Here is a 26,811-nt window from a genome sequence, read left to right on the forward strand (position 1 = left end):
GAGTTTGAAATGAAAACAGAAGTGAAAATGCAATGTTGATAAACATAGCTAGCATGATTTACTGAAGATAAAGGACATGCTGACTTTTTTGTCCTTGGCTAAAACAGTTTATTCATACGATGTGTGCATTGCATTTGTCTAATATACTGAAATGTTGCACCATATAGCTCATTATGCTAGCACGCCAGCCAAGTAGCTACCCCAGCATGCATCTCGTTACTTCTTTGGTCGGTCGACAGATGAAAACATGGCGGCGATCAGTAAATACTTTACAGCTAAGAACTGCACTGTAGCAGGCACCACAATCGTTGCCTTGTATCTTCTCAAGAGGAAAAGACATGCTGACAAGATAAATGGGTAACTAAGTTAAACTTGACAACTATTTCGTAGCTAAAGTAAGATTAGCTAGATGACTGCCCGTCATAATGCTAAACTGATGTAGCCAACAACATTGGCTAGCTAGTAATGTCGCGTTGAAAACAACTGGGAACTAGGGGAAAGTAAGAGGTCAAATCATGACGTCAGTGATCTTCAGGTCGGAAAGTCGGAGCTCTAGAAAGAGTCGCGAGTTCCGGAGTTGGATGACCGTTCTAAACGATTTTCCCAGCTGGAGATCGGTTTTTTTTTGTGCCGAATTCACAGTTGTTTTTAACGCACTTAATTCGGAGATTTCCGAGTTCCCAGTATTTCTGAACGCGGCATTTGTCAGACAAAATGTAACTGAGACAAGTTGCGGTATGATGACATTGAATCAGAGATTTCTGTTATGTTGTTTTAACACTTTTAGGTAGCTAGTAGTTTATGGAATACATTTTTTCTACTGCCACTCAGAGGTCCTGGGGGACTATGATTGAATTGCCTTTTATAGCTGGGTGGTCAGGATTCCAAGGTCTAGCTAACAAAGTAATATGTGTGTGTTGTGTGTCTTTAGGTACCATTGATTGGCTTCATTTACTGTTTTATGTTTAGGGTGAAAAGATCATCAGAACTACAGTTGAGCAAAGATGTAAGTTTTTGTATTCAGGAAATATGACCAACTACTGAGTTGTAACACTCAATGTTGAAATCTCTCTTACCATAGTATTTTTTTTCTTTATTTTTACAATTTTCTACACTGTAGAATACTAGTGAAGACATCAACTATGAAATAACATATGGACTCATGTAGTAACCAAAAAGTTGTTCAACAAATCAAAATATATTTTATATCTGGGATTCTTCAAAGTAGCCACCCTTTGCCTTGATGACAGCTTTGCACACTCTTGGCATTCTCTCAACCAGCTTCACCGGGAATGCTTTTCCAACAGTCTTGAAGGAGTTCCCACATATGCTGAGCACTTATTGGCTGCTTTTCCTTCACTCTGTGGTCAAACTCATCCCAAACCATCTCAATTGGGGTGATAGTGGAGGCGAGGTCATCTGATGCAGCACTCTATCATTCTTCTTGGTCAAATAGCTCTTACACTGCCTGGAGTTGTGTTGGGTCATTGTCCTGTTGAAAAACAAATGATAATCCCAATAAGTGCAAACCAGTTTGGATGGCGTATTGCTGCAGAATGCTGTGGTAGCAATGCTGGTTAAGTGTGCCTTGAGTTCTAAATCACTGACAGTGTCACCAGCAAAGCACCATCACACCACCACCTCCATGCTTCACGGTGGGAACCACACAAGTGGAGATCATCCGTTCGCCTACTCTGCGTCTCACAAAAACACGGCGGTTGGAACCAAAACTCAAATTTGGACTCATCAGACCAAAGGACAGATGTACACCAGTCTAACATCCATTGCTCGTGTTTCTTGGCCCAAGCAAGTCTCTTCTTCTTATTGGTGTCCTTTAGTAGTGGTTTCTTTGTAGCAGTTCGACTATGAATGACTGATTCACGCGGTCTCCTCTGAACAGTTGATGTTGAGATTCGTCTGTTACTTGAACTCTGTGAAGCATTTATTTGGGCTGCAATTTCTGAGGCAGGTAACTCTAATGAACTAATCCTCTGCAGCAGAGGTAACTGTGGGTCATCCTTTCCTGTGGTTGGTCCTCATGAGAGCCCGTTTCATCATTGCGCTTAATGGTTTTTGCAACTGACCTTGAAGAAACTTTCAAAGTTCTTCAAATGTTCCGGATTGACTAACCTTCATGTCTTAAAGTAATGATGGACTGTCGTTTCTCTTTGCTTATTTTAGCTGTTCCTGCCATAATATGGACTTGATCTTTTACCAAATAGGGCTATCTTCTGTATACCACCTCTACCTTGTCACAACACAACTGATTGGCTCAAATGCATTAAAAAGGAAAGAAATTCCACAAATGAACTTTTAACAAGGCAAACCTGTTAATTGAAATGCATTCTGGGTGACTACCTCATGAATCTGGTTCAGAGAATGCCAAGAGTGTGCAAAGCTGTCATCAAGGCAAAGGGTGGCTGCTTTGAAGAATCTCAAATATAAAATATATTTTGATTTGTATAACACTTTTTTGGTTACTACATGATTCCATATATGTTATTTCATAGTTTTTATTCTACAATGTAGAAAATCGTAAAAATAAAGAAGAACCATGCTCAAATGTCCAGATCAACTAGACCATGTCAGCTAACATAAAATTAAAAAAACTTTAACCCATAGATAGTGTTGTACATTTTTTAGTCACTCAAATATCACATGAATACATAAAATATATGCCAAAATGTATAGAATTGCAAGAAAATGTGCTTTAAAACTGCTGAAGGTTCTTTGTGCCCCTTGTCAAATTGCATAGAATTGCAGGAAATAAGCTTGAAACCTGTGAAATTCTTTCCACCAACAAGAGGGATGTGAACAGTTTGTGTTATGAGCAGTGCATGTGTCCATAGAAATGGACATGGCACTTGCGCGGGATCTTCCCCAATGCTGGAAGGGGGGCCAGAGTGAAAAAGTTTGGGACCCCTGTCTTACCACACCCAGGGACAACATTTTGGCAACAATGTCAATATCCACATGCCGTTACCAGATTAACCATGTAGGACTGAGCTGGTGAGATTTGAAGGGGTTTATTTTTCTGATTAATCTGTAAATGTTTGGTATGATGTGTGTCAGGAGGCCAAGAAGGAAAGGACGGTGGTGGACAAGGTGTTCTTTGCACGTATCCTGAAGATAGTGAAGATCATGGTTCCTGGAGTGTTCTGCAAAGAGGTAAGAGCTCTTCTACAAACTTGATGACTTTGAATGCACTCCAACATTTTCATCTTGATTGGAATTACATTTCACTTAATGTAAGGAAGTGTATTGTGTAACATCTCAACACATCTCCCGATCACTTGTGTTGACCTATTTCTGGTAATCTACCTCTCCACAGTCAGGATACTGTCTCCTCATCGCTGCCATGCTGGTGGCCAGAACCTACTGTGATGTGTGGATGATCCAGAATGGCACCATGATCGAGAGGTAGGTAGGGCTGGGCAATATATCTAATTAATGTTTCAGGTCGATGTTCCAAATGCCTGTATCGCAAAAATCTTTTTACATTTTTTATTTTGTGTTCGTTTTATAAGTGTTCTGTCTTTTTGGTCTCGACTTCTTCTGTGCTCTGTGCACCTTCCCGCTCTTACACAGGCACCAAGCCCCTGCCACTTACAACAACTAAGATGAACGATAACTTCACCCTGACAACAAGCTTTTTAAACTCTGTATTTGAGGTTTGGTCCAACATAATCAATCTTATGGACACCGAAAGTTTAGAGACATTATTTTACTGTTTTAGAGACAAAATTATATTTTCTAACGATACCCTTTTTGTCTCAACTGCCAAAATGTAGAACAGAGGAGACCCTACTAAAACGAGAGTATCAATGAACATGTGGAAAATAAATGCTCAATTACTGTCGCACGCGGCATTGCAGTACCACCTACCGCCTCTGCAGCATTTTAGCCACATACTGTTGTGCTAGTTGTCTAGTCCTGTGTTTTATGAATGTGCAATGAGCATAAAAATACGCATTTATAAGCAAATAGATCCAAGTTGGCTAGACTTTAAAAATAAAGATTAGCTGGCTACTCACTAGCACATGGACTTGTGCTTCAGAGAGTATTTATGAGACCTGTGTTCATTTTCTATAATGCCTGCTACAAGAAGTTAGTCATTATTAGTGAATGTGTGTTATGCATGGTTCCTGTTCAATTTGTAACAAAAATGTCATTTTCATAGACTGACTTGAAAGCCAGATCAGTGGTTATTGTAACAAAAGCAGGCTAAAATAATACAATTATTAGTGGGTCTTATTGTTGTAGAAGGCTTATATTTAGCCTAGTTATCATTTTCCAAGCCCTGAATTCATTAGATTATTCCTGACCTGACTGTTTGAAATGCAGTGTATTTGACCTTTTAATTGTTCAACAAAGTTTAAGAGAAAACGTTACAAAATAAAGATGTGAATCGCTCATGACTTTGAATAAATCAAGATGTGATTTTTCAGGCCATATCGCCCAGCCCTAGAGGTAGGACTCCATAGAAAGCCCTAGCACACCAGCATTGCCAGTAGCAATTTCAACATAGCTTTGCAGAATGGTTATTTATTGTATTTGACAGGTTATAATCATCTCTTAATTCCTCCACAGTGGAATAATTAGCAGAGATGTCAATCTTTTCAAGAAGCGCTTTTATTACTATATTGCTGCCATACCAGTGTCCATTTGCATGGAATACATTGCTGCTTGGGGTGCCTGAAAGTAGAATATGATTAAGTGCTTATGAATTCACTTGTGTATTGTTGTTGTGGTTTAATTGCGTTTGTGGGCATCACTGGTCATGAAGGGTTGCAGGCTTGAAAATATTTGAAATAGTGTATTTACCTTCTAGTCAGTTATTAACATAATCCTGGTTATTTTCTAGAGCGGGTTTCATTTTGTGTTTGGGGTGGAAAAATCAACAGACATTTGATCCTGGCAGCCCTACAGGACTAAACTGGCCCAACTTATTAATGAGACTTTATTTGCACTCCTCATCCTGCTGTGTTCACCTTTTACCAGTGGCTTTTCCCAATGTTCAGTAATTGATCAGGGTGATAGCCTTTTTCAAGATCCAGTGACTCACTCTCGCCCAACTAGCTGGGTCAGTTTAAAGAGCGACTGCCTTTGAAAGCAACTAATCCCTTTGATAACGGCCTATGTGGCATCGATATGAGTCAGAAGCAGGTATTCTAGTGTCAAAATCTACTACAAAGTGTAAATAGGGTAATTTGGATAATAAAGTCAATCTCATCTAAAACAGAGTTTGTAACATTTCTGCGTCACAGCGGGTTAATTAAGTTTGGGATTTAAATTGGCGATGTCCATTTGCCCACTAACATGGGGTGAACAGCTGCAGTGATTGCTCTTCCTATTCCTATTTCGCAACAAAGCATCCTTCACTCATGCTGCCAAACATACCCTCGTAAAACTGACTATCCTACCGAGCCTCGACTTCGGCGATGTCATTTACAAAATAGCCTCCAACACTCTACTCAGCAAATTGGATGCAGTCTATCACAGTGCCATCCGTTTTGTCACCAAAGCCCCATATACTACTCACCACTGCGACCTGTATGCTCTCGTTGGCTGGCCCTTGCTTCATGTTCGTCACTAAACCCCAAGTCTTTGCTAGGTAAAGCCCCACCTTATCTCAGCTCACTGGTCACCATAGCAGCACGCGCTCCAGCAGGTCTATTTCACTGGTCACCCCCAAAGCCAATTCCTCCTTTGACCGCCTTTCCTTCCAGTTCTCTGCTGCCAATGACTGGACCGAATTGCAAAAATCACTGAAGCTGGAGACTCATATCTCCCTCACTAACTTTAAGCACCAGCTGTCAGAGCAGTTCACAGATCACTGCACCTGTACATAACTACAACACCACTGCGACCTGTACGCTCTCGTTGGCTGGCCCTTGCTTCATACTCGTCGCCAAACCCACTGGCTCCAGGTCATCTACAAGTCTCTGCTAGGTAAAGCCCCGCCTTATCTCAGCTCATTGGTCACCATAGCAGCACCCAACCGTACATAGCCCATCTGTAAATAGCCCATCCAACTACCTCATCCCCATACAGTATTTATTTATTTATCTTGCTCCTTTGCACCCTAGTATCTCCTGCACATCTACCATTCCAGTGTTTTAATTGCTATATTGTAATTACTTCGCCACCATGGCCTATTTAAATAAAGGTGAAATAAAAACAATTCATGCTGGGTATTTTGAGGAAGTGAAATAGGCTTCTTTAGGTGCGGACAATCTAGCTCTTCCCGTGTTGGGTTTTTCTGTGCGCTAAGAAACACTGAAAAAACACAGACACCTTTGGTTTACAATGTAGAATGACCCCACTTTTGCCCTGTATGTGACATTGTGAGTGTATTCACTTTGTGGATGTTGGTTTGCAGTGCAATTATTGGTCGTTCAACAAAAGATTTCAAGAGACTCTTGTTCAACTTTATAAAAGTCATGCCATTTGTAAGTGCAACTTTCATACTTCTATTTTTGTGGTTAATTTGTTGTCTTAATTGTCTCTACTACCCGTAGATTAAAACAAAATATATGATTATATAACTAACAGTTTCATGTGTAGAATTACACATTATAATTTCTCAATACAATATATTTGATATTAAACTAATAAACTTACATTTAACCTCAAGATTTGGGAATGGTGGTTTACGTTAGTATTAGTATTGTGCCCAATGGGGAGAGCGTTTGTGTGTATTTTTGGTCAATACTAAAACTGCCTGATAACAGACTTGTGATCCCTGGCCTATATTTATTAGAGGTTTTATGAGGTGTTTATGATTATTTACTCAGTGCACATATTCCAATTGAGTGGTATACTCGCACTATAAAATGTAATGCACTGCTTTTAAATGAGACTGCTATTATGGCCCGTTTGCCTGTTTCAGATCTCGCTGGTTAACAACTTCCTCAAGCTGGGTTTGAATGAACTGAAGCTCTGTTGCCGGGTTCGACTCACCAAGCACCTCTATGATGAGTACCTACAGTAAGTCCTGTTGATCACATTCCCAGACCTACTTCTTGCAGAATATTACTTCTGAGAGAACATCTGTTTGTCTGCCCTTAGCTTGTCTCTTGTGAAAGACATTAACATTTGCATCCAACCCAAATCACGTAGCGGGAGATTTGTTTCTGGATGACTAGATTAGCTCAGGTCCCCGGGTTCCGGACTGGAAGCACACGTTCGGCTGTGCCCAGATGACAGCTTCGTTATTGCAGTTTAACTGAAGTCCGGCCCAGAAAGCAATTCCCATAGACGGCCCCATAGAGAAGTCACATTTGAAAATTCTTAATAAGACACTTATGTCATCACCTTTGTGCACAAAACTACCATTGAATTATTCACTTAATTGTCACTGAAGACGATTTTTCTTTTTCAACACTCACAGCCGAAGATATGGAAACATTTTATTCATGCTGAGCCCAGTTGGCCAGGGGATGTGCCGGTTGGTTTGTGTAGCTGTCCACGTTCTTGGCACACTCTGGCAGAGTTCCCAGAGCATGTTCGTGTGGTACTGCTTGCTGTCTGTCCAGTGCGCACTGAGCGCTAGTGCGCAGGTATAGTTGTCCCAGTAAAAACGAATATAGAAAGATGGCAGCAACCAGAAACAGCGTATGCAAACTTAAGTTGATTACGCTGAAAACGCCATTCTGGACGCTGTCTCTAGTTCGTATATAACAGAGTGGATTAGCCCTTAGAAATAGAGCTAGTTTGGAAGGATTTTGCCTTGATCCTCTTTCATCTTACAAATTTCATAGCCACAATGCAATAGGTACTTACAGTGTAGTGACCCTGTTACAATGGTGTAATGAACAATGACTTCATAAACTCAGTGATAGAAAATACATAACCCACCTGCCAAATCCTGTGTCATGTTTTCACCACACCATCCTCCAGAGGTTACACGTACTATAAGATTGGTAACCTGGACAACCGCATCGGTAACCCCGACCAGCTGTTGACCCAGGACGTTGAGAGGTTCTGTAACAGTGTAGTGGACCTCTACTCCAACATCAGCAAGGTAACCTGCACTTAAATAGCCTGGATAAACTAGACCGAATTCTGCACTCAAATGAAACAATGGTTAGTGCAGAATTCAGTCGGGTTCAACCAGGCTATTAAAAAATCCCTCTGTTGTAGAGACAACTAATGCTGCTCAAAGCCTGATACAATCTACCGCTATTGACAGTACACTGAACCTATGATAATCAGACAGGTTTTCTGTCCCTTCAGCCTCTATTGGACATTGGTCTGTACATCTTCAAGTTGACCTCGGCCATCGGGCCACAGGTGAGTCTTGCTTTGTCTAATGTAGCCTTCTATGGATCTCTGGAATTGTCCTACAGTTAGGCTCATGTAGTTTAAATTGAAAGAATGACCATGATAATCTCCAATGCATCCGTACAGCAGAATAGAGTTTCTAACGTCTCTATTCTACTTTCCTCTCCCCCTCAGGGTCCTGCCTGTATGATAGGCTACCTGGTGTTCTCTGGGCTCATCTTGACACGTCTGCGGCGGCCCATCGGCAAGATGACGGTGATGGAGCAGAGATACGAGGGAGAGTACCGATTCGTCAACTCACGCCTAATTACCAACAGGTCAGTCGGGGCACACATCTCTCCTTACCACTGTTCCTCTCTTCTTTTTTTAGACAAAGAATTTCTGTTTCATGTTCTTTTTCCACTGTGAAAAATTAAAGGTTTAATGTTTTGTTTCCCACAGTGAAGAAATTGCCTTCTACAATGGAAACCTGAGGGAGAAACAGACCATTCACTCTACCTTCCAGAAACTGGTGAGAGGGCAGGGGCTTTAAATGTATCAGTGGCAGTAGTTGACTTACTATGGCAGGGATCACCAACTAGATTCAGCCTGAGGATGATTTTTTTCTTGGGTGGATGGTCAGGGGGACAGAATATCATTTCAAATCATTTGTAGACTGCAAACTGACCGCAAGAATCCCAAACAGATATAACATTTGACTAAAACATAATCATTTCAAACCGTGTTCACATTTGTATACGATCACACATATCTCTCTATTATACATGGGAATACTTTGGAACAGATTCCCAGAATTAAAATCACTTGGAGCTGATTTGCTGGGGGGGTTTTACAGTCTTTTATGTACCCAACATAAAAATGTTTTAAAAAGTTGGGCGGCCAAATAAAATGACCTGCGGGCCCTGTGGTATCACAGAATATCTATACTGCAATGCATATACAATGTCTCACGTTGCATTCCCTTTTACCGCTAGGTGGATCATTTGCACAATTTCATTGTCTTCCGCTTTTCAACTGGTTTCGTGGACAGCATCATTGCAAAGTGTGAGAACTTGTCATGTCTTTGATTTGAAGTTTGTTATCAATTGCTTTATTTATCTTCTCTCATCCGAATTAAGATAATATAGCTGAATTAACTGACAATAGCTGAATTAACTACTTGTGGTTTTCCCCATCTCTGTAGATATTGCCACTGTTGTGGGGTACCTGGTGGTGAGCAGGCCGTTCCTGAACCACACCCACCCACGCCACCTACGCAGTACCCACGCTGAGCTGCTAGAGGTGAGGAGAGACAGAGTGTGTGTGTCTGTGTTCTGGATGGTTGAGATCCTAACGTCCCTGTGTCTCCTCTCCCTCGTTCTCATTCAAGGACTATTACCAGAGTGGGCGTATGTTGCTGAGCATGTCTCAGGCCCTGGGCAGAATCGTCCTGGCTGGCAGAGAGATGAGCAGGCTCTCTGGGTCAGTCATACACAATGCTCTTATCTCACAATTGGTGCAACTGGTGCAATGGTTCATTGGTTCGGTGGTTCACTGGTAGTCTGAATGCCAGTCTGTTTGTGCTATCATGTCAACTCCCTGTCAGTTATTGCGATAGAGTTCCAATATTTGTATAGTTGTGGGGGTTATCAAATTAGGATCCAATCCTCTGTTCTCCTCAAACTCATTAATGTTCATATTTGAAGATTGCTGTTAGGCTAGACTGTTTGGCCTGATAATGACAGCAATGGAGACGGTAAGAATACAAACAGATCTGGGACCAGTTATATTGTTCACTGGTTTAATGGTCTGAGATTGCTCCACTTGTTCTTCTTTCCCTCCATCTGCTGTCCCCTCCTCAATGACCCCTGCTGTCTCCTCCTCAATGACCCCTGCTGTCTCCTCCTCAATGACCCCTGCTGTCTCCTCCTCAATGACCCCTGCTGTCTCCTCCTCAATGACCCCTGCTGTCTCCTCCTCAATGACCCCTGCTGTCTCCTCCTCAATGACCCCTGCTGTCTCCTCCTCAATGACCCCTGCTGTCTCCTCCTCAATGACCCCTGCTGTCTCCTCCTCAATGACCCCTGCTGTCTCCTCCTCACTGACCCCTGCTGCCTCCTCCTCACTGACCCCTGCTGCGCTGCCTCCTCCTCACTGACCCTTGCTGCCTCCTCACTGACCCTTGCTGCCTCTTCCTCACTGACCCCTGCTGCCTCTTCCTCACTGACCCCTGCTGTCTCTTCCTCACTGACCCCTGCTGTCTCTTCCTCACTGACCCCTGCTGTCTCTTCCTCACTGACCCCTGCTGTCTCTTCCTCACTGACCCCTGCTGTCTCCTCCTCACTGACCCCTGCTGTCCCCCTACAGGTTCACAGCTCGCATCACCGAGATCATGAAAGTCCTGAAAGAGCTGAACTCTGGGAAATACGAGAGGACCATGGTCTCTCAACAGGGAGGAAGAGGTGCCCGCTGCATGTTCCCTGATGATGTATTGATGATATTATTGTTGTTGGATAGCAGTCTGATGTTGTAGTACTCTAATGCAGGAACATGACAACATTTTACAAGTTGATGTGAGAGATGATTGCTTTAGATTTCTTTTGTCACATTTTCAGATGGTGAATTACAAGATAGAATCACCTTGGTCCCAGGAAGTGGTGAAATCATCCACAAAGACAAGATTATTAAGTAGGTGTCTGACAGATACATGTATTATAGCAATAGAATAAACATGATCAACATGCTTAATGAAAGTAGGTACTACCTGGTTTGATGTTGTACTTGTGTCTCAGGTTTGAGCATACACCCCTTGCAACGCCCAATGGGGACATTCTTATCAAAGACCTTAGCTTTGAGGTGAGTATCTCAATCCCACCTAGGAGCAACTCCGTACTGAACCAATTTATACAATTCATGAAATCTATAGACTAGACTTTAGACGGTTGAGGGACTGTTTAATCTGTAAGTGCAGACGGCTGTACTGTGCCTTCCCATCCCCTGCTAACCTAAGGTGACGTCAGGGACAAACGTCTTGGTGTGTGGCCCCAACGGCTGTGGGAAGAGCTCACTCTTCAGAGTCCTGGGAGAGGTATGAGGAATCAACAATTGCTGAAAAAGCCTATTATGTTGCTGTAGTGTTGACTGTTTTACATTCATGAGTAGTAATGGATGTGTCTGTTTCTCAGCTCTGGCCTCTGTTTGGTGGCCGTCTCACCAAACCTGAGCGAGGGAAACTCTTCTATGTTCCCCAGAGGCCATACATGACCCTGGGCTCTCTGAGGGATCAGGTGATCTACCCAGATACAGTGGAGGACCAGAGGAGGAAGGGCACCTTTGATAAGGTAGACTAACTATCTAATCACATCAGCTCATTACTGGATCATATATTCAATCACAGCAGTCTTTTTCTGGACCAATGATTGTAATGCTTCTCATGAGCTGACAAGGTACAAATCTGTCATTCTGCCCCTGAACAGGCAGTTAACCCACTGTTTCAAGGCCGTCATTGAAAATAAGAATTTGTTCTTAACTGACTTGCCTAGTTAAATAAAGGTAACATTTAAAAAATGAAGAAAGAACAGTGTGCTGTACGTGGCCTCTGTCAGTAGGGTATGTCTGAGTATAACACAAAGCTATGCATGCTGTTTGCTGACAGTGTGGTATACTGGCGTGTTTGTACGTATCTGTGTGTGTGTGTGTGTGTGTTGTGCTGGGGAACAGGTGCTGAAGGAGTACCTGGACAACGTCCAGCTTGGTCACATCCTGGAGCGGGAGGGCAGCTGGGACACGGTCCAGGACTGGATGGACGTCCTCAGTGGAGGAGAGAAACAGAGGATGGCTGTAAGTCACTGCTCATTTCCTAAAAAAACAACAGAGAATAGTGTAGACACGTGTAGTTGTTTTGTCTCTTTCTATGCCAGACTAATTCTGCTAGCTGCATAGCACTTCACTCCATTTATGTTGCCATGACGTTTAAGACCATTTTACAAGCACATATGCTGTAAAATGGGTAAATGTAGCTTTTCATTGATTGGACACTCTCTCACTCACTCACTCACTCACTCACTCACTCACTCACTCACTCACTCACTCACTCACTCACTCACTCACTCACTCACTCACTTACACACTCTCTCTCTCTCTCTCTCTGGTATCTAGATGGCCCGTCTGTTCTACCACAAGCCCCAGTTTGCCATTCTGGATGAGTGCACCAGTGCTGTGAGTGTAGATGTGGAGGACTTCATCTACAGCCATTGTAGGACGGTAAGATACAACACTGTGGACTATTAATGAAGATTATACATTAAATAGGCCATTTTGTCAATATAATGATGATTATTTAAAAATCTATTATTTGTGCACATTGTGAAAGAGGAATGAAAAAGATTCAAGGAAACTGATGCATGGTAACTTGATGTGATGTGTTGTTGTTTCTACCTTCTTGCCCTTTGTGTTGTTGTCTGTGCCCAATAATGTCTGTACCATGTTGTGTGCTGCTGCCATGCTGTGTTTTCATGTGTTGCTGACATGCTATGTTGTTGTCTTAGGTCTCTTTTTATGTAGTGTTGTGGTGTCTCTTGTCGTGATGTGTGTTTTGTCCTATTTTTAATCCCAGCCCCCTTCCCCTCAGGAGGCCGTCATTGTAAAAATAATTTGTAAACTGATTTGCCTAGTTAAATAAAAAATAAACTTACAGGAGACTGAGAAAGTGTTTTCCGAGCTTATGGGATGTCATATGTACCATTCCCCAGGTTGGCATCACGTTGTTCACAGTTTCTCACAGGAAGTCTTTGTGGAAGCACCATGAGGTAAGTCCTTTCACACCGAACGATGAAACATAAAATGACTGTGCATATAATAGTAAAATGCAGGTGAATACTAAAGCCCTGTTCTTTTGTCCTTTTTCAATTCTGAGAGAGTTTACTTGTTTATATCTATTTTATATAGGTTAAAATACGTTCCAAATATCTAAAAGGACACCTTCTAACCAGTGATTTCTGTCTCTTCTCCAGTACTACCTGCACATGGACGGAAGGGGAAACTATGAGTTCAAAGCCATCACCCAGGAAACAATTGCGTTTGGGTCATAACGACCTCACCACAGCTAATTATTGCTCACATAGAAGGTCCTAAGTAATTCTGCACTACATGAAGCATAGGGAACAGAGAAGTCAAGTCCTAACATATTAAAATGTTATGCAACGGTATGAAGACTGGGAGCTCAATGTCAAGAGAGAGATAGCTAAACCTATATTAGATTAAAGGTAGAGTCCACAATATGACATCATACAGAGCAGGGTACACTTCCTGCTTGCAGAAATAAACAAAACAATTGAATTCTGCCAAGACTGACCGTATTGGCTCTTCCTGAGGGCAGATTGAATTCTGCCAAGACTGACCGTATTGGCTCTTCCTGAGGGCAGATTGAATTCTGCCAAGACTGACCGTATTGGCTCTTCCTGAGGGCAGATTGAATTCTGCCAAGACTGACCGTATTGGCTCTTCCTGAGGGCAGATTGAATTCTGTTTAGAACTGGAAGCCGCCCCGCTGTGTATGATGATGTCATATTGCAGAGTCTACCTTTAAGGACGTGCGTGTAGTGAGTTTTAATTGTATATGACGCAAATAATGTACTAAGAAAATTAGCCTTACCGATTGTATGTTTAAATTTTATTTCTGTTAATATTGCATTGTTTTTCATTATTTAAAATGGTCAGTTTTAATGTCAAGTTTTGAATTAAATGTTTGTTTAGTGCTGTTTGTTGAAACACTGAAGTGCATTCTTCTTTCATGAAGCCAGTAACTGTAAATGACGTTAAGCATAGCTAGTCCAAATATGTCAATTGTAGTACATACATGTACGCAAAAAAAAATGTTTTGTCTCATAGTATAAACCCTCAGCGGCTGCCTCAATTTGGAAGGTACTGCACTGTAGTTACTTTACACTGTACTTAATTTAGCTTTGATTATTTTGTAAAAGGGGATTGAGGACCTGGTACTTTTTGTTAACATAGGATATTTAAAATGCCATTGCTATGAGCTGAACAAGAAATAAATATTTCATTAATATATATTTCTTAATTGTTTCAAGACCCTGGGTCTTCTGTTCTGCAGACTAGATATCAGAGTATAGTTTGTGCATCCCAATACCTATTACGTGGCTTCCTATCTCCTTTCATTCATCCACTGATTCCACACTGATCTTGAAACATTTGGACAGGTGAAGCAAATGCCCCAGAAAGCTTCTGCCATGTCTCTTATTCTGCCTTTTCAGATGCATGTTAGCCCAACACGGTGCAAGAAAAATATAGGGGAACTAGGAATAGGTTACAGTGGCATTTAAGTCCATTCAGATGAAGAAGAGGCAGTCTTTTTTTTTATTGAGCTGCACCTGTTACTTGGACCTGCTCCAAGGCATGTCTCTGGCACCATGTTGCCAATGTGACAGTGGTGTCACCCCTCTGCCAGGGTGTTCCCATGGTTTCCTGGGTCATAAACTGATAAGCAGGCATTAAGCTACAATCAATCACTATGAAAAGGCTTTCCCCTTGTCTCATCAGTTTCAAACATGATTTAAGATCATTTTAAGGCAAATGTAATACAAAGGTGACATTAGATGGCGCTGTAAGTCAAATTTCCTTCACAGGGATAGTGTTAGATAAAAGACAAATGAGAATTGACTCATATCAATCCATTTACTTGTAAAACATTAAAAGTACCACAATGCACCACAGTGATCACATCCAAAAGTACCAAATCCATGTTCCAACAGCACACAATATGGACAAATCCCATTCAACATGAACTATACATCAACATATTAGACATACAAAAATAAATATTTAACAGAATAAAATTGATTGAAATAAATAAGTGGCAAAGTAATTAAATGTTTTTTCTACATAGTGGCAAAAATATGTATTTCTCAAGGATTCATCTAATTTACTTGTTCAACATTATTAAAGAAATAAATAAGACATGTAAAAAATGATCTACCCATTTAAAAGAACCAGCTAATAATGAGACTTACAAAGGCAATGTGAATACAGACCTCATGCATTTCCAGTGTTAAGACACATTTGTGCTAAATTATTGGAAGCACAGCTCCCTCCCTCTGAAAGGGTTGATTTAGTGAAGTACCATTATTTATAAGGCACATGTACTCTATACACACAAAACCTTTACACTGGACTCAACTGCAGGTTCTCCTTGTCCACAGTTTCTTTTTTGTTGCAGCAGAAGCGTTTGCAGCACACCACGGTTAGAGTGATGAGGATGATGAGCATTGCCAGCATGATGGCGATGGCACCTGCGATCACACCAAAGGGGAATTCTGAGAGAAGTGAGAAAGAATACTTAATTTATTTGAAGTTCTTGAAGTTGCTACACACTGTAGTCTATAGTAAAAAGGACTATTGCCCAAATTACAGTTTATCTTTATAGACTAGATTTGTTGTAGTTACTCCATCCACTACACATTTGAGTACACTGAATTTCACCTTAAATTCCTTCCACCCCATCTCAACTCCAACATACCAGGTGCTTTGCATTGTGGGGTCCCTTACCCTCAAAGATGGTCTTGCTCTCTCTGGGTGAGCACTGCGGCTTGCTCCAATCTCCATGTCTCTTCTTCACAGAGCGGGAAGGGATATAGGCTGCCACCATGAAGCAGTAGCTCTCTCCTTTATCCAGGTTGTTCAGCTCGACATCTCTCAGGTCTGACATTGTCTCTTTCTGTGGACAGAGGTTTACAGTTAGATACAATATTATCTCAAGTCACACACTGTTTGTTTTGTTTCATTGGTGGGAATCAACAGGTATAGAATCATAAGCAATGCATTTACAATCTATTGACTGTGACTGATCAACTCACCTTTCCTGTGCTCCCGGCTTTGTTGTATACGACGTTGTACTTCAGGTCATTCTTAAAGATGTCTCTGATAGTCACCAGCTGGTCATCTTTGTAGATGGGAGTGAGAGGGTCCTGTATGTGGAGTGTCATCTTGGTCTTGTCTTCGCTCTGCTTGATGTTGAAACTCGGTGCTCCTATTTGAGCTAAAAGGAGAACCAGACGAGTTAGGCACCACAGACAGAATTTATTTGGGGAATTTCCAGTGAAATCAACATTTATAAATTAATGCTATAACGGCATTATTTTACAATGCAGTAACAAGGTGCTTAATGACTCAGGTTGTTACTGTGTGAGCATAAATAAAATAATAATGTATTTATTACTGTAATAATAATGTAGCTAATAGCACTCACTGTCTTTGTAGGGGCAGAACCTCTCGGCCCGGGTGTAGGGGAACTCTACAAGGTCAGAGTTCACGCCAGGCAGGGGTTCTGATAGGACGTCGGCAGAGTAGGTCTCCTCCAGGTTCCGCAGCTCGTTGGTGAGGTCACACTCTGTCCCCGAGCTCCGAATGCAGTAGGGTTTTCTCTGTCTATCCTTGCCGACCCTGAACACACACACACACACACACACACACACAGTCTTTGAACTGTGATAGGTACAGTTTGTACACTCAGTTTTAAGTTAATTCTGCTGACATGAAGGAAGGTATTCATCAATAAAAGTGGTCAATTTGTGCTTGTACAGACAGGGTGTTTTTTTTCAATGATGATGTTATGAACAGAACAGTGCAGACACTCTGCAGAGACATGATGTAGGCTACTTACTCAGAAAATTCAACGGTGTATGTGTAGTTGGTAGGTTCAGGGCCCCATGTTAGAATAGTCTTGAAGTTATTGGACACCCATTTAACATTCTGCGCCTCTGGGAAATAATCCTCACCTGTTTACCCAGGAAAAACAAGGCATGATTAGTTATTTAGTTTAGTCAAATGGATTTGCGCCAAAGAAAACAATTGATAGACAACAGAACAGATAAATACAACCCCCCCCCCAAAAAAAAACAGTGTGCAGGTGTGGTTAGAAGACCAAGGGCTTATATGAAAACCACACCACAACAAAACTACAACATTTTAAAAAGTTTGTTAAAACATTGAAAAAACGACTAATTATAAATTAATTGATCAGTAATCACACAAAAAAAGTATTTTGTTGAACTGTGTGCATGTCAGTGTGTGAGAGTTAGGTTATATGGAGGAGATTACTGAGTAGTTTGGTTCACCAGTCTTCCCTTTAAGTTATTTAGGGATGTTTTGTAAAATGTGAAGATAAGAATTCCAGAGTATTGTACCTCTGTAACTCAGATACTGTAACCTGATAAAAAAAAAGCAAGAATCAAGATATTATCCACAAATAATAGCCTATAAATTAAATAGGATCTATAGCCTACATATGTCGATTTGAATGCACATATCTCGCATATTTCCCACTGAGCATCAGGGCTACGTAATTGTGCATATTACAATGTGGAGTGCAAAAACGGTGCCAATGGAATAAACAGAAATATTTATGTAGAATCAGCTGAACATTTTAATCTCTGGCTATTTAGGTAGCCTTGGGTAAAAAAATAAATAATAATAAAATAGGCTAAATGTTTGAGATGAAACTCAAAATAAGCCATAGGTAAAACGTACCAGATGCTCCAATTGTGAATAGTACCGATAAGAGTGAAACACCAAAGTGAACAGAAGTCCTTACATCCATCATAATCCAAAATGTTACGGACAGTAGCAGTAGCCTCTTGCTATCGAAAACGAATAATGAATGCTGATTGTCCTCCTTTGAGTCAGTGTTGCTAGTGTTCGTCTAAAAATAACACTTCAAAATTTGTTAGATAACTGCTCTCACAGTGTTGCTGGTGCCTCGTTTTTATAGCCTACTAGATTTAAGTTGCGAGCGGTCGGAATTTTAGTTACGACTCATTCAACAATAGCTCCACCTCCCTTACAACTGTCCTCGATCATTGGGTTTTGTCCAATGGTTCATATACATCATTGGTTTGTCACTGGCTGAGCATCCTGCCCATACAACCTGTCAAGGCAATTACTGTCCGTATAACCTGTCAAGGCAATTACTGTCCGTACATGGTCATCCGGATAGTAAAACTTTACCTGTAGCTTGCCTTATATCGTAGCAGCGGCATGAATGGAGAGACATTGACTCAAATTTAAAAAATGTCCATGTAAGATTTTTGATAGTCCTCTTTTGAAACGGTGTTCTTTAAATAACTAGAATGATGAGTTTCAATGTAATAGTACATTTTGTTTTAACTATAAATAACTATTATACAAATACTGTTTTTTTAAGTACTTGCAAAATGGTTTGTGACAAATTGTGATAAGAAACATTATGATGAAGGGGATAGAATCTATTTCTGACCATACTGTGAACCGAAAGCAATTAGTTGGTTCTGAAATGTTTTGGGAAACCAGATTTGCTTGTAAACAGATTAGCATACAGTAGTCTAAGCCCTGAAATCCCAAAGCAGTGACTGAAACACAGAGTTCTCTGATGATTGAATCTGTATCCATCAGGAGAACAAGCTGTGAGTCAGCTAGGCCGTGAGTCAGCTGTGAGTCAGCTAGGCTTTTCTGAAGTGTAGGATTGTTGTGATATTGTGGATATACACTGGCAAGAAAATGCATGTGAACCCTTTGGAATTACCTGGAATCACAAAGTTATTTAAAGAACACAGTTTCAAAAGAGGACTATCGAAAATCTTACATTGACTCAAATTTCTAAAATGTCAATGTCTCTCCATTCATGCCACTGCTACGATATATGGCAAGCTACAGGTCAAGTTTTACTATCCAGATGACCATGTACGGGCAGTAAATGCCTTGACAGGTTATACGGACAGTAAATGCCTTGACAGGTTGTACGGACAGTAAATGCCTTGACAGGTTGTACGGACAATAAATGCCTTGACAGGTTGTACGGACAGTAAATGCCTTGACAGGTTGTACGGACAGTAAATGCCTTGACAGGTTGTACGGGCAGTAAATGCCTTGACAGGTTGTACGGACAGTAAATGCCTTGACAGGTTGTACGGACAGTAAATGCCTTGACAGGTTGTACGGACAGTAAATGCCTTGACAGGTTGTATGGGCAGTAAATGCCTTGACAGGTTGTATGGGCAGTAATTGCCTTGACAGGTTGTATGGGCAGTAATTGCCTTGACAGATTGTATGGGCAGTAATTGCCTTGACAGGTTGTACAGACAGTAAATGCCTTGACAGATTGTATGGGCAGTAATTGCCTTGACAGATTGTACGGACAGTAAATGCCTTGACAGGTTGTATGGGCAGTAATTGCCTTGACAGGTTGTATGGGCAGGATGCTCAGCCAGCCATCTGCAACTACAGAAAATGTTTTGTTGAGGTTGTTGCTGCCAAAGGAAGGTCAACCAGTTATTCTATCCAAGGGTTTACATACTTTTCCCATCATGCACTGTGATTGTTTACACGGTGTGTTCAATGAAGACATGAAAATGTATACAGTGCCTTGCGAAAGTATTCGGCCCCCTTGAACTTTGCGACCTTTTGCCACATTTCAGGCTTCAAACATAAAGATAGAAAACTGTATTTTTTTGTGAAGAACCAACAACAAGTGGGACACAATCATGAAGTGGAACGACATTTATTGGATATTTCAAACTTTTTTAACAAATCAATAACTGAAAAATTGGGCGTGCAAAATTATTCAGCCCCTTTACTTTCAGTGCAGCAAACTCTCTCCAGAAGTTCAGTGAGGATCTCTGAATGATCCAATGTTGACCTAAATGACTAATGATGCTAAATACAATCCACCTGTGTGCAATCAAGTCTCCGTATAAATGCACCTGCACTGTGATAGTCTCAGAGGTCCTTTAAAAGCGCAGAGAGCATCATGAAGAACAAGGAACACAGCAGGCAGGTCCGAGATACTGTTGTGAAGAAGTTTAAAGCCGGATTTGGATACAAAAAGATTTCCCAAGCATTAAACATCCCAAGGAGCACTGTGCAAGCGATAATATTGAAATGGAAGGAGTATCAGACCACTGCAAATCTACCAAGACCTGGCCGTCCCTCTAAACTTTCAGCTCATACAAGGAGAAGACTGATCAGAGATGCAGCCAAGAGGCCCATGATCACTCTGGATGAACTGCAGAGATCTACAGCTGAGGTGGGAGACTCTGTCCATAGGACAACAATCAGTCGTATATTGCACAAATCTGGCCTTTATGGAAGAGTGGCAAGAAGAAAGCCATTTCTTAAAGATATCCATAAAAAGTGTTGTTTAAAGTTTGCCACAAGCCACCTGGGAGACACACCAAACATGTGGAAGAAGGTGCTCTGGTCACATGAAACCAAAATTGAACTTTTTGGCAACAATGCAAAATGTTATGTTTGGCGTAAAAGCAACACAGCTCATCACCCTGAACACACCATCCCCACAGTCAAACATGGTGGTGGCAGCATCATGGTTTGGGCCTGCTTTTCTTCAGCAGGGACAGGGAAGATGGTTAAAATTGATGGGAAGATGGATGGAGCCAAATACAGGACCATTCTGGAAGAAAACCTGATGGAGTCTGCAAAAGACCTGAGACTGGGACGGAGATTTGTCTTCCAACAAGACAATGATCCAAAACATAAAGCAAAATCTACAATGGAATGGTTCAAAAATAAACATATCCAGGTGTTAGAATGGCCAAGTCAAAGTCCAGACCTGAATCCAATCGAGAATCTGTGGAAAGAACTGAAAACTGCTGTTCACAAATGCTCTCCATCCAACCTCACTGAGCTCAAGCTGTTTTGCAAGGAGGAATGGGAAACAATTTCAGTCTCTCAATGTGCAAAACTGATAGAGACATACCCCAAGCGACTTACAGCTATAATCGCAGCAAAAGGTGGCGCTACAAAGTATTAACTTAAGGGGGCTGAATAATTTTGCACGCCCAATTTTTCAGTTTTTGATTTGTTAAAAAAGTTTGAAATATCCAATAAATGTCATTCCACTACATTATTGTGTCCAACTTGTTGTTGATTCTTCACAAAAAAATACAGTTTTATATCTTTATGTTTGAAGCCTGAAATGTGGCAAAAGGTCGCAAAGTTCAAGGGGGCCGAATACGTTCGCAAGGCACTGTAATTGTTTGTGTGCTATTAGTTTTTTTTAAGCAGACTGTGTTTGTCTATTGTTGTGACTTAGACGAAGATCAGATCCAATTTTATGACCAATTTATACAGAAAACCAGGTAATTCCAAAGGGTTCACATACCTTTTCTTGCCACTGTAATTAGTTACATGAAACAGTAACATAATGAGCATTTCTAAGAACTGTCTACGAAGGCAAGAAAAGGATTCCAGTCCAGACCTATTTCAGCAATATTTTTGAAGTACTGTACACCTATATGAATTCAGAATGTTACAAATAAATGAAATCTGCAAGTTACCCAACCTGTGATATATTTAGTTGTACATTGCCGAATGCGGGTGATTTAGTGCATGAGAGAGTGAGCGGATAGATTCAGCAGATAGATTCAGCAGATAGATTCAGCAGATAGATTCAGCATGGTATTAAGTGAATAGATTCAGCAGATAGATTCAGCATGGTATTAAGTGAATAGATTCAGCAGATAGATTCAGCAGATAGATTCAGCAGATAGATTCAGCAGATAGATTCAGCATGGTATTAAGTGAATAGATTCAGCAGATAGATTCAGCAGATAGATTCAGCATGGTATTAAGTGAATAGATTCAGCAGATAGATTCAGCAGATAGATTCAGCAGATAGATTCAGCATGGTATTAAGTGAATAGATTCAGCAAGGTATTAAGTGAATAGATTCAGCAAGGTATTAAGTGAATAGATTCAGCAGATAGATTCAGCAGATAGATTCAGCAGATAGATTCAGCAGATAGATTCAGCAGATAGATTCAGCAGATAGATTCAGCATGGTGAATTAGTATTAAGTGAAAAGACAGCGTGAGATACGGGTGTGCATGCATCGCCACACAACTTACAGACCATTTATATATTCTAGCATTGATTTCATTGATAGGGCCAATATATGCCAAACCACAGCAATACATTTTGATATCTTTTGATGTATGTTTGAATTTGCGATTTGGAAAATATCCAATCGGATCAATCTCTCAAGTCATATTCAGAGAATGAATGGTGGTTGTCTTTACACATAGCCTACTGTACTTCTGGTTAAAATGTATAACTATCCTTCAATTCTGCTATGCACGCTCAGAGTGTTGCATTGAGGAAAAGTATCGTCTCCTCTGCCATCACTGTTATTTCATGAATATGCTGAATATGACATTACATCATATATTATCATTTGTGGTATAATTGATAATACAGTATCATCCTACACCAGGGATGGGCAACTTTGATGGGGGTGGGGGCCACAAAAAAACGGAACTCATGAGGGGCTGTAGTGGCAAAAAAAAAGTAGTCCGTCAGAAGTTTCCATTTCTTTTTCCCACACATAATTCATTTCCCAGGTGGCCCCTCTCTCCCAAATGAAATATGACTTCATAATCTGTTGTAGGAAAACAGGGGTTGAAAAAGGATTAGCAAGACTGATAAAGACATTTTGCTTTACTCTAATCAGCCCAGTCTTGATGAGGACCCATTTGGATGATTCTATTTACAACCATTTTATTGAATTGTTCATGTGGTCTGAGATACCATTGACCTTTAACCTTTGACTAATGACTGGTGCGGCAGGGTAGCCTAGTGGTTAGAGTATTGGACTAGTAATCATAAGGTTGCAAGTTCAAACCCCCGACCTGACAAGGTACAAATCTGTCGTTCTGCCCCTGAACAGGCAGTTAACCCACTGTTTCTAGGCCATCATTGAAAATAAGAATTTGTTCTTTACTTACTTGCCTAGTTAAATTAAGGTAAAATAAATAAATATATATGTAGGTATTGTAATGGTTACTTACATTCAGTCCTTGACTTCCATTACTGATCTAACTGTGTAATGTGTCACAATGTGCTTTGCAACGCCACCTTTCTTCACAGAGGTAATCCAAATTAATTTCAAGAAAACACTCATAGACATCTTATTTACAATCCTTTTCAATGAAGACACTTCTTGTGTTAGTCAAGGTGTCATAGCACCATAAACAATGATAATTGGCTACAACACATCACTACTCTAAAATCAACTCATATGATTTCCCATTCTCATCTCCTAGAACATGTTACTCATGGAGGAATGTCCGGTAGTCTGGTGGGCAGGGAACAAACATGTGACTCCAGCTGGAGACCTCTGGACTTTCAGGATTAGCTGTCCTCCGGACAACCTTTACCAACCCTCCGCCATTCGCTGAAAGCGGTTTCCGGTTGAATATGTAAATGGACATAAAAGAGCACTGTTGAATTTTACTGTTCAATTTGACTGGATAGCCCCAGTGTGGGCCCATGTGATAGTTCACAGGGGAATTAAAGGAAAATAAATAAAGGATTTGATTTAGGCTTAGCTTAAATAAGAATTTCTTCTTTACTGACTAACTGATCTAGTTAAATAAAGGTTAAATAAAAAAACATTTAAAGAGCAGTTTTAAGACTGTTTGCAAGGACCACCGCTGGAGATGAGAAGCAGGTAAGGAGAGTCAACATTTATTCAGGAACAGACAGGTAACAAAACAGGTACAGCGTCAGCACACGGGTAAACAACGACAAACGACAATTAATGCTGAAGCCAGGAACAGAGCGGGGAACCAGACAGATATAGGGGAGTTAATGACAGAGGTGATTGAGTCCAGGTGAGTCCAATAATCGCTGATGCGCGTGACGGGGGGAAAGCAGGTGTGTGTACTAATGTGGCAGGGGTGCGTAATGCTGGGGAGCCTGGCGCCTTCGGGAGCCAGAGAGGGGGAGTGGGGACGGGCATAACACTGTTCTTTGCAGGCATGCTACCCAGTATTACCCCGTTTGAGAAAACAACTTGATCATTACTAAGCAGTAGAAATTGTGCCAAATGACCACCACACCCCCTCTCCTCCTTCTGGCTTGGACTGCTGAGTAACACATCTCATTATGGGAATGAATTAGTGGTCATGTGGGGCTAAAACATGCATCACTCCCAAAGACGGAGTATACGAAAATCTGCAAAAATGGGCATTGCCCATTATAAGCCATGAGAATTAATAGTTATAATCAGAATCTGCAGAACAGTGGTCAGTGAATAAACTCTTATAGTTAAACAAAGAACTGCAATGCAATGCAACTATAATACAACCATGGTCAATGATAAAATAAAAGTTTTCTATTCTAGATCTCTGGTGTATGCCTCTGTCAATCTCTTCCATCTTGAAAGGGTTTGCGTCTGGTAGCCTGAGACTTCCTAAAAAGCAACCTGTGTGGAGTAGCCCTTTCCTGCAGTCAAATGACCTAGTGGCCTCGTGAGTGGGATGTTATAAATATTTTTCATAATTACACAATTCATAAACTTAAAAACAAGGTTATCCTGTGTTTCTATGTCAAACAGTTTTGTTGTATTTCAATCTTTTGTGATGTATATAAAGTGTAATATTGGGATGCAAACTCATATTTGAGTTTATATCTGACATGGCAATGGTGTCTTCTCTTATTAAAGCCCATGACCATGTATTTGAGGTGTATACTTTTGTTTAAAAGTAGATTTGTTTAAGACTACCAAGAAACACTGTGTGACCCTGATTTAACACACTGCAGTAAAACGTTAGACATTAGTTCCTGGCGTCTATCCGATGTGGATAATTCATTACTGGTGTAATGTGTCATCTAGGCAGTTCCTCATCTATCAGTCCTGGGTGTTGAAGTGAGGAGAGGACTATGGGAACGTGGCGGTTAGTGGTTAGTCATAAGACTATTAAATAGTTAATTACATAATTACCCAGACTATCTGCATTGACCCTATCCTGCAATGATGCTACGGACCTACTGACAAGACTATATGTACACTATATATACACTGACACACACACACACACACACACACACACACACACACACACACACACACACACACACACACACACACACACACACACACACACACACACACACACACACACACACACACACACACACACACACCTTATATAGACAGGTGTGTGGAAAGACACACACCTGTCTGCATATGCTCCCACAGTTGACAGTGCATGTCAGAGCAAAAACCAAGCCATGAGGTCGAAGGAATTGTCCGTAGAGCTCTGAGACCGGATTGTGTCGAGGCAAAGGTCTAGGGAAGGGTACCAAAACATTTCTGCAGCATTTAAAGTCCCCAAGAACACAGTGGCCTCCATTGTTCTTAAATGGAAGAAGTTTGGATCCACCAAGACTCTTCCAAGAGCTGGCCGCCTGGACAAACTGAACAATTGGGGAAATAGGGCCTTTGTCAGGGATGTGACCAAGAACACGATGGTTATTCTGACAGAGCTCTAGAGTTCCTCTGTGGAGATGGGAGAACCTTCCAGAAAGACAGCCATCTCTGCAGCACTCCACCAATCAGACCTTTATGTAGAGGCTAGACGGAAGCCACTCCTCAGTAAAAGGCACATGACAGCCAGCTTGGAGTTTGACAAAAGGCATCTAAAGACTCTCAGGCCATGAGAAACCATTTTCTCTTACTAATGAAACCAACATTGAACTCTTTGGCCTGAATGCCAAGCATCAAGTCTGGAGGAAATCTGGCACAATCCCTACGGTGAAGCATGGTGGTGGCAGCAACATGTCGTGGGGAAGTTTTTCAGCGGCAGGGACTAGGAGACTTGTCAGGATCGAGGCAAAGATGAACGGAGCAAAGTACAGAGAGATCCTTGATGTGCTTGACCTGCTCCAGAGTGTCCAGGAACTCAGACTGGGGGCAAAGGTTCAGCTTCCAACAGGACAAAGAACCTAAGCACACAGCCAAGACAATGCAGGATTGGCTTTGGGACAAGTCTCTGAATGTCCTTTAGTGGCCCAGCCAGAGCCCAGACTTGAAGCCAATCAAAAATCTCTGGAGAGACCTAAAAATAGCTGTGCAGCTACGCTCCCAATCCAACCTGACAGAGTTTGAGAGGATCTGCAGAGAAGAATGGGAGAAACTCCCCAATTACAGGTGTGCAAAGCTTGTAGCGTCATACCCAAGAAGACTTGATACTGCGAAAGGTGCTTCAAGAAAAGTACTGAGTAAAGAGTCAGAATACTTATGTACAGTTGAAGTCGGAAGTTTACATACACCTGAGCCAAATACATTTAAACTCAGTTTAAAAAAAAAAAACTCAATTCCTGACATTTAATCAGAGTAAAAAGTCCCTATCTTAGGTCAGTTAGGATCACCACTTTATTTTAAGAATGTGAAATGTCAGAATAATAGTAGATTCTAATAGTAGAACAATAGTAGATAGTAGAATAATAGTAGAATAATAGTAGAACAAAAATTATATTTTTGTTTCATCAGACCAGAGGACATTTCTCCAAAAAGTACGATCTTTGTCCACATGTGCAGTTGCAAACCGTAGCCTGCCTTTTTAATGGCGGTTTTGGAGCAGTGGCTTCTTCCTTGCTTAGCGGCCTTTCAGGTTATGTCAATATAGGACTCGTTTTACTTTGGATATAGTTACTTTTGTACATGTTTCCTCCAGCATCTTCACAAGGTCCTTT

General features: G+C 41.1%; 2 protein-coding genes across 3 annotated transcripts; one reads left to right on the forward strand and one right to left on the reverse strand.

Moving 5' to 3' along the window:
* Positions 1 to 112: 112 nt before the first annotated feature.
* On the forward strand, positions 113 to 14,352 carry LOC112227042 (ATP-binding cassette sub-family D member 3). Of its 2 annotated transcripts, none has more exons than XM_024391827.2 (22): positions 113 to 357; positions 970 to 1,006; positions 3,073 to 3,168; positions 3,332 to 3,420; positions 6,383 to 6,452; positions 6,893 to 6,990; positions 7,903 to 8,026; positions 8,239 to 8,295; positions 8,461 to 8,603; positions 8,728 to 8,797; positions 9,261 to 9,330; positions 9,470 to 9,567; positions 9,656 to 9,747; positions 10,633 to 10,727; positions 10,881 to 10,953; positions 11,058 to 11,121; positions 11,276 to 11,353; positions 11,451 to 11,606; positions 11,986 to 12,105; positions 12,424 to 12,528; positions 13,017 to 13,073; positions 13,278 to 14,352. In XM_024391827.2, the coding sequence occupies exons 1-22, from the start codon at positions 248 to 250 to the stop codon at positions 13,353 to 13,355; spliced, it is 1,980 nt and encodes a 659-aa protein (XP_024247595.1). In that variant the 5' UTR covers positions 113 to 247; the 3' UTR covers positions 13,356 to 14,352. The 2 variants fall into 2 exon arrangements, with proteins under 2 accessions (XP_024247595.1, XP_024247596.1); XM_024391828.2 differs by having other exon boundaries at positions 226 to 357; positions 932 to 1,006.
* A 595-nt stretch (positions 14,353 to 14,947) lies between these two features.
* Positions 14,948 to 18,071, reverse strand: LOC112227044 (tissue factor). Its single transcript, XM_024391829.2, has 6 exons — positions 17,812 to 18,071; positions 16,946 to 17,060; positions 16,532 to 16,725; positions 16,140 to 16,321; positions 15,832 to 16,000; positions 14,948 to 15,599 (listed from the first exon to the last, which is right to left on the reverse strand). The coding sequence occupies exons 1-6, from the start codon at positions 17,882 to 17,884 to the stop codon at positions 15,448 to 15,450; spliced, it is 885 nt and encodes a 294-aa protein (XP_024247597.1). The 5' UTR covers positions 17,885 to 18,071; the 3' UTR covers positions 14,948 to 15,447.
* Between the last annotated feature and the right edge of the window lie 8,740 nt (positions 18,072 to 26,811).

This window comes from Oncorhynchus tshawytscha, linkage group LG28 (assembly GCF_018296145.1).
Source record: "Oncorhynchus tshawytscha isolate Ot180627B linkage group LG28, Otsh_v2.0, whole genome shotgun sequence".
Classification (NCBI taxonomy): Eukaryota; Metazoa; Chordata; class Actinopteri; order Salmoniformes; family Salmonidae; genus Oncorhynchus; species Oncorhynchus tshawytscha.

What these genes read in the sequence shown, in the direction of transcription:
- LOC112227042 (XM_024391827.2), top strand. Translation starts at nt 248, where the DNA reads ATGGCGGCGATCAGTAAATACTTTACAGCTAAGAACTGCACTGTAGCA. An exon ending in GGACAGCATCATTGCAAAGT is followed by an intron (nt 9,331 to 9,469) that starts GTGAGAACTTGT and finishes CCATCTCTGTAG; the next exon opens with ATATTGCCACTGTTGTGGGG. An exon ending in CACAAAGACAAGATTATTAA is followed by an intron (nt 10,954 to 11,057) that starts GTAGGTGTCTGA and finishes CTTGTGTCTCAG; the next exon opens with GTTTGAGCATACACCCCTTG.
- LOC112227044 (XM_024391829.2), bottom strand. Translation starts at nt 17,884, where the DNA reads ATGATGGATGTAAGGACTTCTGTTCACTTTGGTGTTTCACTCTTATCG. An exon ending in ATTCACAATTGGAGCATCTG is followed by an intron (nt 17,061 to 17,811) that starts GTACGTTTTACC and finishes CTGGGTAAACAG; the next exon opens with GTGAGGATTATTTCCCAGAG. An exon ending in TACACCGTTGAATTTTCTGA is followed by an intron (nt 16,726 to 16,945) that starts GTAAGTAGCCTA and finishes GTGTGTGTTCAG; the next exon opens with GGTCGGCAAGGATAGACAGA.